This window comes from Neodiprion lecontei, chromosome 2 (assembly GCF_021901455.1).
Source record: "Neodiprion lecontei isolate iyNeoLeco1 chromosome 2, iyNeoLeco1.1, whole genome shotgun sequence".
Lineage (NCBI taxonomy): Eukaryota > Metazoa > Arthropoda > Insecta > Hymenoptera > Diprionidae > Neodiprion > Neodiprion lecontei.
The window spans coordinates 2,537,364-2,551,941 of NC_060261.1; the positions used below are offsets into that span (position 1 = coordinate 2,537,364).

Genomic DNA, 14,578 nt, shown 5'->3' on the forward strand with positions numbered 1-14,578 from the left:
TATAGAAGGTGCGTTTCGAAACTAGGTGGCAGCGCTAAAAACTCCCTAGATAATAAAGGCAGAGCTACTCGCGAACTCGGCTGAGCAAAAAAGATAAAAGATCGTTGACTGCACTGGAAGTTAATTAATTTCGGAACGCACCCATAGTGTGTATACTGTGAATATATAATATACATAGGTACATCTATAATGGTGTATAATGGCGATACAGAAATGCTTATGGATAGTGGGTTGGATGGAGATTAGACACGGTGTGCGATTAGACGTGCAGCCTGATGGCTGTGCGAGTAAAAACGTCACCAGGTCAAGACCGTTACCTACAAAAGCCTCCTGAACACGACTGTATAGAAAACGTCATGGCATGTAGCCTACTATAATACGTTATATTTATTGTTGTACTACTACTGCTCGAGTTCTCCCATTCATGTCCCTTGCACTGCACAACAGGCATGCGTAAACGTACACATATACATAAATACACAGACACATTTTAGCCACACGCAACACACATATGTATTTATGAGAATTTAGATATTATAGTATGGTATAAATTTTTTGTAAGTGTTGTAACGCGCCGCTGGCATAAGGCCGTTATACGCATCATACATTCACACCGTTAATATCCTATCGGCAATTAACGCGCGTTTGAAGTAATTCAAACGATTAATAGAGCGCGACGTTCGATCGAACCGGTAACATGGTTACAGTGTACATATATCTATGGGTACATGCACTGCATGTTATAGATACGTGAAAATCCAACGGGGAAAATCGTTACCGAGTACAATGTTTGGCTTCTTGTATTTTCGTATATGTATATTTATATATAAATATTATATTTTCGTTAATTATATACGAGGAATAAGAAGAGGAAAAATGAATATTTCAAGAATGAGAACGAAGGTTGGAAAATAAGGCGTGAATGTTTATAAAAACCACGATAGTTCATATAAGTTTATATTTATGCATAGGTATAATGGGTGATAATCTACGCATGTATGTACCTCAATTTTCAAGATAGATTAACATTTTCCCAGATGATATTTATCATAGATATATATATATATGTTCAATGTACGGACATATATAGAATGCAGCCCTGAGGTGACCCAAAAACGTTAATTCGTACATCGTAGATATCTCGTACAATTATAACATGTAGCTGTGCTCTGCAGTGTGCGTTAAGAATTATTGGGGAAAGTGTGAATTCCGTTTCACCGCAATTATGTACTATTATACATGTAGGTACATGCGATATACATACATACCATATGTAACCTATTAAGCGCGTGAGCCCTTTCGAACGTGGATCAGCTACTTGAATAGCGTTCGAACTTGCTGTCCGATAGATTATACGATATAGGTATGTCCGTGCAACTCATACGCGGTGTATTATGGCATGCTATTCGAGGTACAGTAAAATGCATGAAGGCCTTAATCTTTCGGCTAACTTGTTTTCGATCCGAAACATAACTCGTATAGAATTGAACTCGCATTTTGTTTCGGGCCGAAAACAAGTTAGCCGGAAGATCAAGGCATTTATGTATAGTATAAAATGAGCTGACGGACTCCTAATTATAGGCAAATCAACGTATAAGTACACTCTGCGCATCTCCGATGCTCTTTTGTTAGCACGTGGCTGATGACACCCGGACTTGTACGCTGATTTGCCTATAACCCGGATACAAGGCAGCGCCACGGCCGTAAGAATTTAGGGAGAAGCCCGTTGACCTAGTTTTGTGGTTTCCCCGTGTCCTTGACCGAGGATGCTGATGATGATGATGATGATGACGAAGCCGTGGGTAGGTTGTTAAGAGATGCCGGTCCGCTGAGACGAGGCGTTATACCACTGGCGGTAGGTGTATAATACGGATGTGTGTATTTATTTATGTATGGTAGCACGATGTATACATACGAGCTGCATACTTATAAGAGAAGAGGCCGCGTCCGTTAACCGAAGTACATACCAACCTGTTACTGGCCTCGCAGCATGATGTGCAGGCACAAGCCACCAAGATACACAACTCGACTAACGATATAATAAGTGGCATTATCGATACGTACACAACGTATACGCAAACTGTACAGAAACTAGCAAAGACCCAGAGGGTTTATAAAATATACCTATCAAACGAACATTCTTTGGCTCGCTGCGTATGTCTATAATATGATCTACACATCTATAGAATTCACGCATCGAAATATAGAATCATTGAAATCGAATCGAATCATTGAAATGATATACATGTTGTCAATTATTATAAGTATATACATTTACAACTTTCTAAATATGAATCATCCGTGACGTATTCATCTCTTTTGACAATTTTCGATCTACAAAACCTGCACCGAAACAAATTTCTAGTCGTGCTTAATAGTTCTGGATATCTACGCGATGCGAAATAATAAGTCTTGTCATACAGCTAGATGTAATGAAATATCGATCGTGGTTACTCATAGATCGTACTGTAATATTTTCTTGTTACTACAATTATGATAATGTGATATTGGTGCAACAATAAATTGATGCTACATCTTTATTCAATTCAAAGAAAAAACATATAATCAATCAGACGATGAGATATAAGGTAGCAATAATCGGAAAATATACGATCGACAACTATTCACATATAGTTGAAGTAAGTATACATATAATCGCTACTTATATCACATTTTCTTTGTAATTCCAACAATATATAAAACTTTGTTGTAACGATGCACCCAATTTAACTACAATTTTTCTTTGTATGATTATAAATTGGTTTACAAAAAATGAAACTCTTCTTTATATATGGACCACGAAAATTGGAGTTTATTTTTCTTTATGATAAAACTCACCGCAAAACGGGACGCCATCGGGTACCCATGTTCCATTTTCTCGACACTGTCTTCGCGCCGGACCGAGAAGTTCGAATCCCCGTTCACATGAGTACGTCGCCACGGTTCCCGGGGAGTGAGAAGCGACATTTAGGGGCGCCTCGGCTTCATCGATAACATCTTCTTCGCCCGGCAGTCCAAATCGGACGAAACTGTGGGCCGGCGCTCCGGGATATCCACATTCTGGTACGGCTGTACTTCCTGAAATCAAGTAATAAAAACTGTTAATAAAATTCTATACAATTGTGAATGAACCTATTAAAATAATTGTTAAATTCTTGTTATCATTCAGTCTTATTAATGTATCTTATAATATTGATGAATTATAATCAACGCAAAAACGCATCTTCAAGAGTTGTCAATTTACGCAATCAGGTTGCAAATTTAGAAATTCGGTGTAGCAGCGCAAATTACTATGTATTTGTCTTAAAATTACAATGTTAATTGTTGATTTTACTAAAATTTGTAGGAAAAACACAAAAAGTAATTTGAATTCAATAAATTGTGTAGTAAATTTATTGTACTTATGAATTGAATATGCAGTAAATGTTCCGTATCCAAATAATACTTCCAATACAGTATAGGAAGTTCCATACAGAAATTTTTAACAGCGTATTACAGCGTAGTGGATATTTTATCCAAGCATTAATGTCACCGCGTTTTAGTGCAATAATGAAGCGCGGTGACTCGGCTGCTCGAGTGATTTCAACGCGTGGATGAGGCGATCTGCGTACTATGATTACAGGTGTAGGAAAGTGTGCACATTTTCCACTGCTTGCAGTTTTTTCATCTGAATGTATTACTGTTAGATTATTATGATGATTATTATTATTACTGTTACCATTTTCTTGAATTCGAAACTTTATCAAAGTTTCCTATATTACACACACATACAATTATACCGTGTATCAATTAAATAGAAATTTAAATTGCATAATGATTCAAGTCATACACACGCCTGTTGTAACAGATAATATACATAGTAATTTAGAATGCCCAAGTGTAAAGATAAAACGATTACAGTCTCGCGTCAAGGGAAGGATCGTCGAAACGCAACCGGTGATCTACATAGCCATTCGCCTTGTCGTAAGAATTGGCCAATTATTCGTCGGAGGTGAAGAAACAGGATTGTGAGGAAAAGAAGTAAAAAAAAAAAAATTGACGGAAATGATCGCGGATTTAAATGCGACAAGTTGTAACAAACGATTGCGTCACGTGAAGGTTTTCGGATTACAAACCCGCTTCCGAAACAGGCGATTTGCTTACTGCAGTGGTGTAATTCGACTGCAGGAAGTAATCGGTAATGCGAAAAACGTATTATACGTATACCTAGTATATAACATAGGTGTCGCACTGGATACACCTTATATACATATGTAAATTCCACCCACGACGAAACAGTCAAAATGTCAAACTTGTACTCTCCGAGAATTACAATCGGCTATTATTCGCACTGTTTCACTTATTCAGAATTGTGCAACTTGCACCGCGAATCGTGCGCGACATTTTCGCTTTATTTCTACTCAACGCCTTGTATGTATATACATAGTACATTACACCTTATACAAATTTTCTTCGCAGTCGCTTTCTGTTTTCATTTGCATCCGAAACAACGACTGTGGACTGACTGCCGAAAACTTCGTAACAGACGCGTTCGAGAAGAAATCGTATATGTATATACCTAGCTGTTTGCCTAATTCGCTTGTCTGCACTATGAATCCCTCACCTCGAATAATTCATTTTAATATCATTGAATTATTACATGCGATTAATTTATTCAAATGAATACTAAGTTTTCGTTTATGATATCTGCAATATAATAAATGTAATAGAAACCGAATTTCACGATTTCGATATTGACAAACATCATGCGAACGAAAGTTTAACTCCGTCGTTACAACTATAAAGCAGACAAAACTATATTAATAACAATACGATTTTCTGATAGAGTGTAAAATTTCATCTTCAGCAAGAGAAAGTTTCTATAATAGCCGATTAGCCGTCATCGTCATCATGGTGCGGTTCAAGCTGCGCAGTAACGATGTACCAATTACAGTTATAAACCATTTTATTATCATTATTATCATGATATTTCCCCAACTTCCTCTTATACATTTATTATGTACAACAGTATAAGTTATAACAAGTGTACAATGTTATATTGTACGGCACGATCGAAAGAATCGATCGGTAAATGGTGAAAAAAAGAAGAAGCAGAAGAAAAAAATAATGCAAGAGGTGAAAGTACAAGCTTAGAAGAAAAAATAAAACCACCAACATTTTTTATTAGACGATCATAATAATGAAGTTAATTAACGGACCAATATTTTTCCGTTAATCTGTAGACTTCCACAAGCATAACTATTTATTATACGTGCATAGAAACTTTCTTTAATACAATATTCACACAGTTCCTGTAATTCTTATGCCTGCTGGCATTGTTCGACTCGGCCATGCGCAATGAAACGATCGAATGAGTCACAACATATTTATCCGTCGCTGTGAGTTCGTGACACTTTTACGAAATTCTGAACATACATACATACTCGTTACAATTCTTCGGCTTTGTACATAGGTTTATGTATTCATGACTATACGTATAATAAAAGACGCGGAAGTTGAATGCACCGATGATGATTTCATTCAAATTTTCACCCTTGGTTTTCATATCACGGATTACGTGCATTACAGCTCAAGTTTATACCTATATTGTTGTATGTGTTAGTTTTAAGATATAATTTAGTTTTTTAGAAGAATTATTTATCAAGTAGATTACATTTGAAAATGGCAGAATAATTATGTGCATTGCTACTGACTAAGGGTGCGTTCCGAAATTAGCAGGTAGCGGTAAAACTCCCTAGATGACAGAGACAGAGCTACTCGCGAACTGGGTAGCGCAAAAGAGATAAGACTTACCAACTGGGGTTATATAAAAGTCTCTAGTCCTCTCACATATATATCCTGAACAACCGTCAACTCTGCAGACACAAAAACTCCTTACGATGTATTTAGGTAGGTATATTTACTCACGCGTGACGCACCTGATCGTTTCACACGTGCATTGACATCCGTATAATCCTATTCATATGCATGTGCGGTAGCGTATGTATTGCTGCAGTGTTTATCACGCATAATAGCCACAAGTATAAGAAACTGACGACTTCGGTGTGGATACCCGTTGAAGCTACAATTTTAATTGCGGCGCACATGCGAGTCATTGAACGTATGATTAAAAATAAACTGCGATTCTTTTTGCTTCTCATTTTTGTTTCCTATTTCTCGTATTTGTACGTGCGTCGAGAACGAACCAAGCACCGTTTATTCAATCACCCAATAAAGAATAGAGGAAAGAAAAAAAGTAATTTCAATCATCGAAGCCCAATATAAACAGATATAAAAAAACAGCGGTTCATTATAGAAGTAATTAACAATGGGGTATAAAATGAAACAAGAAACAAATATAAAGTCGCGGTTTTTTAAAAGGCAAATGGCAGTTTCATTACCGCATGATGTAAGATTATCACAGGGCGAAGGTGCGAGAAGATCTCTAATTTGTAGATATACTTTTGAATCCTAAAATATATGCACAAGCGTAAAGAGCTGTAAATTTTTTAATGAGTTATATATAGCAAAGACGGTGATTTTTTATCCTAGCCGAAGAAGAGGAGGAAGAAGAAGAACAAGAAGCGAGAAAAAAAGATCTTAGTACCGTAGCTAATGCTTATAGGTATAATACACCTTTTCTCGCATCATGTATCGTGGAGTCTTAGAGGTAGCAGGTACGTAACGGTCCGTCTTATTAAAAACATATATTTCTTTCACATTGGCACCAGCGTGTATTACAACTTGCAAGATTATATGTATGAACGAAAGAGTGAACTCAACGATTGAATTCAAGGCATCGATCCACGTATCATATCTGTGCAATATCGTCTAAAATTATAAGAAGAAGAGAAAAATTTCTTGAATAAATATATTTATTGTACAAGTGCGTAATTCAAAAAATTTTCTCCAAGTAGGACAATAAACGAAATTTGCGAAATTATGCAGTGAAGTGCAAATTCTCACGCTATAAAATAAATACGGTCATCGATACTTGAATAAAACTTATTAATCTGGAAAAGTAAGAGTCTAATTTCTCTTTCAGTAAATCCTCAAATAATAATATTGACAATGAGCCAATTTCGCGAAAGAAATCAATGCAGCAAATGTAGTTAAGAATTTGCAATTATAATGTTGACAGCGTTATACCAACAGCTTTCATCGCGATCTATAAATATTATCGAAAGGTTTTGAAGTTGACTTTCGATTGTTGCAAACTGGAAGCATCGACAAATCGCCGTTTGAATTAATGTGTAACATTCCTGTACGATCGATATCGGGAGTTTCGAAATGCAAACTAAGAAGCGTGTATTAAACCTGAAACCTTACTGAAACTCACCAGGAAGTTGGGAAAATAACCGAGCTAGATAGCGAAGCCTCTATTCGAAAGCGTCCATTATGAGAATTTTCTGTATAATGTTAAAAGAGATCAACTACATCTTCTCCTCGACTCGACTTTTACGTATAACGTAAACATGTATGGGTATATAGATATACATGTAAGAAGAGGAATTGCTTTTACCGCTAACCAATTCTACTTGCAATGCGCCTGCATCTATCGCCTCGTCCCGCTCTATTATACGCGCCTTATACTCTTACATCTGCAGCAAAAGCGGCTGCAGCTCACCTGCATGTCCGCATATATCATGTAATCGGTGCAGGTGTTATACGTAATGCAGATTCCACTCTGCTCCGTGCAGTTTCCGCATATTTCACGGAATAATCTGTGAATGTGACGTCACGATGATTTTTTTCATAGTCAAATTACCCGAGTATTGCATGGGTAGAAAATTTTCCCATCGCTTATTGAAATTTGAAGAAAAAACCTGGAGACAATTGGATGCGTATTGTATTGAAAGAAGAGAAATAAGAAAAAAAAAATAATTGCAACGTAAGTGGATTAATCTGGAACATTATCTTCCGTTATAGTGATCACGGTAATCTTAGCCAATCGACGACGAGAAGTGAGCCCCAACGAATTATTCAGGCCAAGTTTGTAATTTCTGAGAATTGCGCTGCAGTCGCGACACGATTTGAACCGTAATAAAGATAGAATGCAATGCTGTTTCAAACGATTAATCGTAAGTAGAGTGAAAATTAACCAGCTTCTGCAAGTAAAACAATATGGCATAAGAAGATTTAAATCACCATTCAATTTTCTGTACCGGGTTATTTCCGTAATGCGTTCCATGGAGACTTCTAATTATAGGCAAATTCGGGTGCAAGTCCACTCTGAGCAGCTCCGATACTCTTTTGTTAGCACGCGGTGGAAGTCGGAGTTGCTCAGAGGGTGCGTTCTGAAATTAGCTGGTAGCGCCAAAAACTTCCTAGGACAGAGACAGAGCTAGTCACAAGCTCCGCAGCACGCGATATAAAAGATTGTTGACAACACTGGAAGCTAATATCAGAATGCACCCAGAATTGACGACTTGTACCCTGATTTGCCTATAATTAGGAGTCTCTATGGGGGCACACGGGGCGCATAACGAAAATAACCCGGTATGCTATAGACTATATATATTTCAACTAACTAGATAGTAAGTAGAAAAAACGGAGGGAAAGCGGATATCCACGGTTTCCGCGCATACATTATAGAGTTTGCATTTCGCGATATAGTTCCTTGGCTTTGTTTATCCGTATACGCGTTGCACGAGTCTAACGTCTGGATGTGCCGCAGCAATCGTGGGAAATTCGACACCGCGAACTGACTAATTAAACGCTACGGTTGTGGATCCTTTGTTCATGGATTGAATGTAATACACACCTCGCCACCTCAATACAATCACCGTAATTACGATCTGCTCATTCCCACAGCTCAGCTTAATTTGCACCCACTACTTTGTATCATGTGATGTATAGATACGCGTATTTACAGTCATTCACAAGGGTTCAACGTTTAGTTTCTAATTTGTACGAGTAGCTATGCTATATATGGTAGGTACACATAAATTCCTGCCTAGTTATTACATATTTCATTTGCGCTCTGTAACTCCGTCGTAACGTTAAAATCGTTTTCACGAAAATACAGAAGGTTCTGTTTTCCTCGGTTTCTGCGTACTGTAATTATTCAGTTAAAGAATAGCAACAATTCTCTTCTTTGAAGTCTTCAAGAACAATTATAGTGCACGCCTTTCTTCTACTGTTATACCTCTACTTTCGAGATAGAATGACTGGACTTAAATCTGATGATGTTTCGACTCCATGTTCATGTTACACCACGTGTAGATGGGTAAGATAAAACGTGCCAGCATAGCGGCATTGCACAGGTGTACGTTAAAGGTATGTACATATAACAAGTTTGGCACATCACGCTGTGATACACATAAACTGTGAACCTTTACCACTCCGAAACAGAGTGAAATTTTAGTGTTATACATGATGCTTCAGGAAAAAAATCGCTGACCATGATGCAAAAAAGAAGTAGAAGAATTTTCGCGTCAACGACATGAAATTTTGTTATCATTACTATTTTTTTACCAGTTGTACAGGATGAGAAATATAAGAAGCTTAGGTATATAGGATTACAATTTGATGGATGTAAAGGTGATAAATATAGTAAAACTCCTCTCTGTCGCAGCTGTGAATAGTTATATATAATATAGGTATAATTCTGAACAGTAGTTGCTTTCGTATTGCAAGCATCAGTGAAGCATTAAATCGGACAGCACGGACTTCGGTCCACTTTTTCAATAAACCAGTCAAAACCGGCAAACGTAAGGTCAACTGAGCAACGAATTGAACCGTTTACGACGTCGGAGTTTGGTCTGTACCGATATCTACGCGTGCTGAAGTGAGTCAAAAATTGAAGTGGGTCAACCGCGACGAGTGGATGAGCATCGTATACACCTTACGTATGTACGTACGTACATGCGATATTTGTCATGCCACTTTGTGACTTGGACGATTTGAATATACAGAGATGCGGACCGATACACGTGTAGATGATATTATTGTACATAGATATAGGTATAATCAAGACGTTTGACCGAGTGACATGAATTTGAATCGTGAACATCATACGACGAAAAACAACGATAATGAGAGTGATGCTTGAGGAGTGTAATACTTACTTTGAACGGAGTTTGCTATGCTGAGAAGTAACCCAAATAGAAACACTGCCGAAGAGAACTCCATCGGTGATATTAATATTGAAAAAGTTTTCGCTTTGGTTTACGTCCACGTTGAAAGACGAGTAATATCTTTATAATTCTTAAGTGACTCGACAAAACCTCCTCCGACAAATAGACAACGGGCACTGGCTTGCGGATGTTGGTATATGAATAACAACAACAGCAACAAAACCAACAGTAACAACCCTTATCGGTAAAACTCGGTACTTCACTTTCAAATAAGTTTTAACTTCTTCTCCTTATAATAAATCGCGTTTAATTATTACAGCACAGAGGTTTAAGCGTTTTTTTTTTAATTACAATCAACTATACAAGCGATGAACCGAAACTCGAATTAAGTAGCAACACACTCGATAAGGGGGCGCGAATTATCGTCACCTGCACTCTGCTTATACAGGTCGGATCTTCATTTTGTCCGTAGCAGTGAAGTGCATATGGTGGTAAGTAAAACGAGCCTGTCGTAAGGGTGAATTATAATACACGTATGTCAGGAGCGCGTTTCCTAAGTTCGACCGATCGAGAATCCGACTTCTTGAAGACTGAACTATCCGTACCGGGCAGGAAGTCATCCAGGTGTTGCGGTGAGGCCCCCGAGAGAGGCGGGCAGGTATAACTCACTCCTTTCCCCACCACGAAACGAACCAACGAACGAACGCTTCTTCCCCGATTATACTTACTTACCGCCTGGCATGTAGCACTCCTGCAGCAATGTAATGTAACCCTCACACTTGCACGGCCGCACTGTTACAGTGTAGCTCATATCTGCCCCATACAATTTACCCTGTACAGTGTACACCTCGTAGTATAAGTCCATTTACTCCCGATTGCAAGACTCGAAGACCACACTGCGTTATCATTATCTTAGGTGTGTGTGTGCATTTCACGTGGAATTCCATCTGCATATATAGGAAAGCACTTAGAAAGAACTGTTTTTTACGTAGGTACCAGGTAGGTTGGTCTTTATTTAGGGTGATGACGAATTTTTCCCGCCCCACCCTCCAAATCAACTTCAAATAATTGCCGATTTAAACGGACTGTACACCCTTAAAAACTGACTTTTTTTTTTACTCAGAGTAAGAGCAATTCGTCTCGATTGCCTGGTATAACGATGTGAGTTTTTTTTTTTTTAAGTTAGTAGCACTAAAGCCTCGCAGTTACATATTTTTTTAAACATTATTACTTTTACAAAGAAAGAAAGTTTTTTCTATGTTATTTCCATAAGAAATTTCGATCACAAGATGAAATAAATAAGGCAATTTCAGACGAGTGTCTAAGGTACTATTACTACGTTAGTTGTGCGTACTGTATACGTGTACCTGTTTACTGAATGTCTCTCTCTCTCTTTCTCTCTCTCTCTCCCTGTGCATGTGTGTTTACGAAGCGTCGTGTAGATGAGTATATAAGTGCATTTGTATCACACCGCAGCGATATTCTTACACTGTGCACAGGCACTAACAACTCCTGCGGCGTGGTATTCAGGCCACGAAGACCTGTTGCCTACGCGCATTGCGAGCTTCTTCCGTGCCTCATTCTTTCTTTCTTTCTTTTTTCGTTTCTTTTTTTTTTCTTCTCTTCTACCACCCACCCCTCTACTTCTCTTGATCATCGGTTTCAATATGAGGAAGTATACAGCGTTGCGAATCATGGGAAAGTAAAATTACGAGTGAACGCATCCTACGATAGGCGGAAGGAGACTGCAGAGTTGAGACCAAAATTTTTTAACGATGACGAAGAAATTCCAGGAAATATATCGCGATAAGGGGAAAATAGTTTGGTTATTTTTATCTCCAACGCCACGAACTTGGGCTTGACTAATTCGGGAAAGAGCCCAGAGAACAGACAGGATACAAAAGGCATTCGACCGTGCTACCCTCCTTAAAGTAACCTGTCACGGTATCATCTGGTGACTTCAGCGAGCGTAGACTTGACGGTTTTAAGAAAGCGAACGTGACGGAGTTCGGTTCTTAATGTAGAATATAAAAAGCAGGCGAGTATATTTGTTGTAAAATGAAAAAAGGGATAAAAATATGTTTTCCAGTCTTCCTATCTCGTCTGACACGATGACTTGCGCTTCAACCGGAATATGAATGAAGCACAAAAATAACCGACGTAATCGCGGTACGTAAACTTGCAGTAGGTACACCGATCAATAGGTTAGGTGCCTATTCCGTGGTCTAAGTATCACCTATGACCTACCTACTCTAGAGGGGATGTAAACGGCATATATATAAGCCGAAGTCAAGGTGCAGGGAAAACTTGTGAGAGAATTGACTCGAACGTGAATGAGGTTCCCGAACTACAGTTTAACTGTCCATATGTGCATGGACACTGTACATACATACATGCATGCATGCATCGCGAGTTATACCTACATTTACGCGCACGAGGATTTCTTGAGGTTTGTACGAGCGAGGCGACGGGCATTTGGATGCCTGCCTACATACTCGTGTACACTTGTAGTGGACGAGGTATGTGGGTCAGGAAGCCACCAGCCAACCAGCCCAAGTCTTTCAGCATTATCAACGAGCCAACGAACCAGTCGAGTCGAAGCGGCTCGCGGCTCCTCTTCGAGTACACGATGAGTAATATCGCCAACGCTTGTCGGTATGATTCGGAGATTCGAAACCGCTGCTTATCGCATATGCTATAACACTTTTGTAGAGAATTTATATTGTGGTATGTACGTACGTATGTATGAAAGGTTTTGAATCTTCTCTCGATAGCAGGTTCGATACGCTGCTCCTTTTTCAATTTATCAAATTGATCTCGTCGTTCGCTTTGATATTGCAAATGCAGAGTCGTTAACCCTTTGAGTCGTACATTGTTGTGCTGAGTCAACTTTTATAACAAGATAGTGTTCCGTGGTTTTTTGGGGTCGATGATTACGAATCTGAAACGGGCTATCAAAAATTCAAGGTGGCGGATACAATGTGGCGGACAAATATATCAAATTTAATCAAATCCGGTCGAAAAATTCGATGCAGTGATTTTTGGGGTCGTTGATTGGATTCGCCATACTGAATTTTCAAAATCTGATCACAGATTCGTAATCGGCGATCCCTAAAACCCGTGGAGAGAGTTTTTTTTCCGGAGTTGATCGAGTTTGAAATTTTCGTCCGCCATATTGTATCCACCATCTTGAATTTTTAAAACTCGATTTCAGATTCGTAATTAGCGACCCCAAAAACTTCTAATTTATGCAAAACATGTATACGTGTAGAGGTGTAAGATTCTCGGAAATGAATTGTTCCTTCGATTTTCACGATTTTTTTTCAATCAATTTGTTTGTAACAATAATAACTTACGTTACATCGTAACGAGTACTCTCGGTTATTGAAAACCCATTAGTACACTATCTGAAATAGCAAAAAACGACAAAAACATGTTGAAAAGTTCTCTAAATGTACAAAAAAAAAAAAAAAAATGGACATAAAATAGGTGGTAAGAATAATGACCACTATGGCTCAAAGGGTTAAATAAATATCGTTACTTTGCATGCACGCTGCATTCCCATAAACGGGTTTACTGATAACGCAGGAAGGGTCAACCGGACAACGACACAAGCATATAATAAGTAGCCCACTGCACGATGGAACCGACGATTTCAACTGACCCAATAATCGAGTTGGGCATTATAGGTAATTATCTGTGCCTATAGATAGTACAGTAAACAATACATCACGTTATACGTTACAGAGTGTATGAACATTTCTCAGAATTTAACTAGAAGTATATGAATACGATAATAAAGTACTCTTCGTGCAGGTTCGTTGAGGACGAGTGCGCACACTCGCAGATCTCTTTCGCAGATAGCGATATATTGTGTGGGCAAGTAACCCTTTTACGCCGGCTGCCATTCAACTGCATGGCAGTGCTCGAAAAGCGACATGGTTACTTGGCTGCTCGACCTGTCCATCTCCCAAACAATTGCCTTATCTCATACAGGCGAATGTACGCTTATTATATTCAGTTTACTTTTTTCTCTACTGACTGTATATAAAACTACAGTAGTTATGCGAAATAAAACGTTGAGAATAAGAATGTCGAAAAATAATCGATTATTTAATCTTATGATCGGTTTTTGTTTTTCACTTCCATGAACGACGCTGTATAAATATCAATTTATGTTATTAAAGTGTCAATTATTCAAAGATAAATGAATGTTTTTACCCGAAATTGACAAATATTTTTAATGAAACTATAATTTACCAACCAACTTTTACACCGTTAAGACTACATACTGAAATTTACAAAGTTTTGGTTCCAGATGCACGGTTCCAAAAAAATACGAAATAATCGATTAATCGATTCATTTTTACCGATTTAATAATCGGTAAATTTGCTCATCGCTAGTTGAGAGCGACACTATTTGCTTAACAGTATTCAAAGAAATTTGTTCTGTTATATCTCTCATGATAGAAATCACTTTCTTGTCGTGAAACGAAATGCGAACGGATCGTTTAATTGTT

The 14,578-nt window shown here is 38.2% G+C and overlaps 1 protein-coding gene across 2 annotated transcripts in view; it reads right to left on the reverse strand.

The window, feature by feature from the left end:
- Positions 1 to 10,668, reverse strand: part of LOC107216724 (sushi, von Willebrand factor type A, EGF and pentraxin domain-containing protein 1) — a 26,035-nt gene extending 15,367 nt beyond the window's left edge. Inside the window, exons 1-2 of one of the 2 annotated variants that reach the window (XR_006902796.1) lie at positions 10,050 to 10,668; positions 2,839 to 3,078 (exon numbers count right to left, since the gene is read on the reverse strand). Coding sequence is in view for 1 of the 2 variants with exons in the window: in XM_015654001.2 (XP_015509487.2) it covers positions 2,839 to 3,078; positions 10,050 to 10,113 (304 nt within the window). In the remaining variant the exon portion in view is untranslated. The remainder of the gene's footprint in view (positions 1 to 2,838; positions 3,079 to 10,049) is intronic. The other variant, XM_015654001.2, reaches the window with a different exon arrangement.
- Positions 10,669 to 14,578: the final 3,910 nt, after the last annotated feature.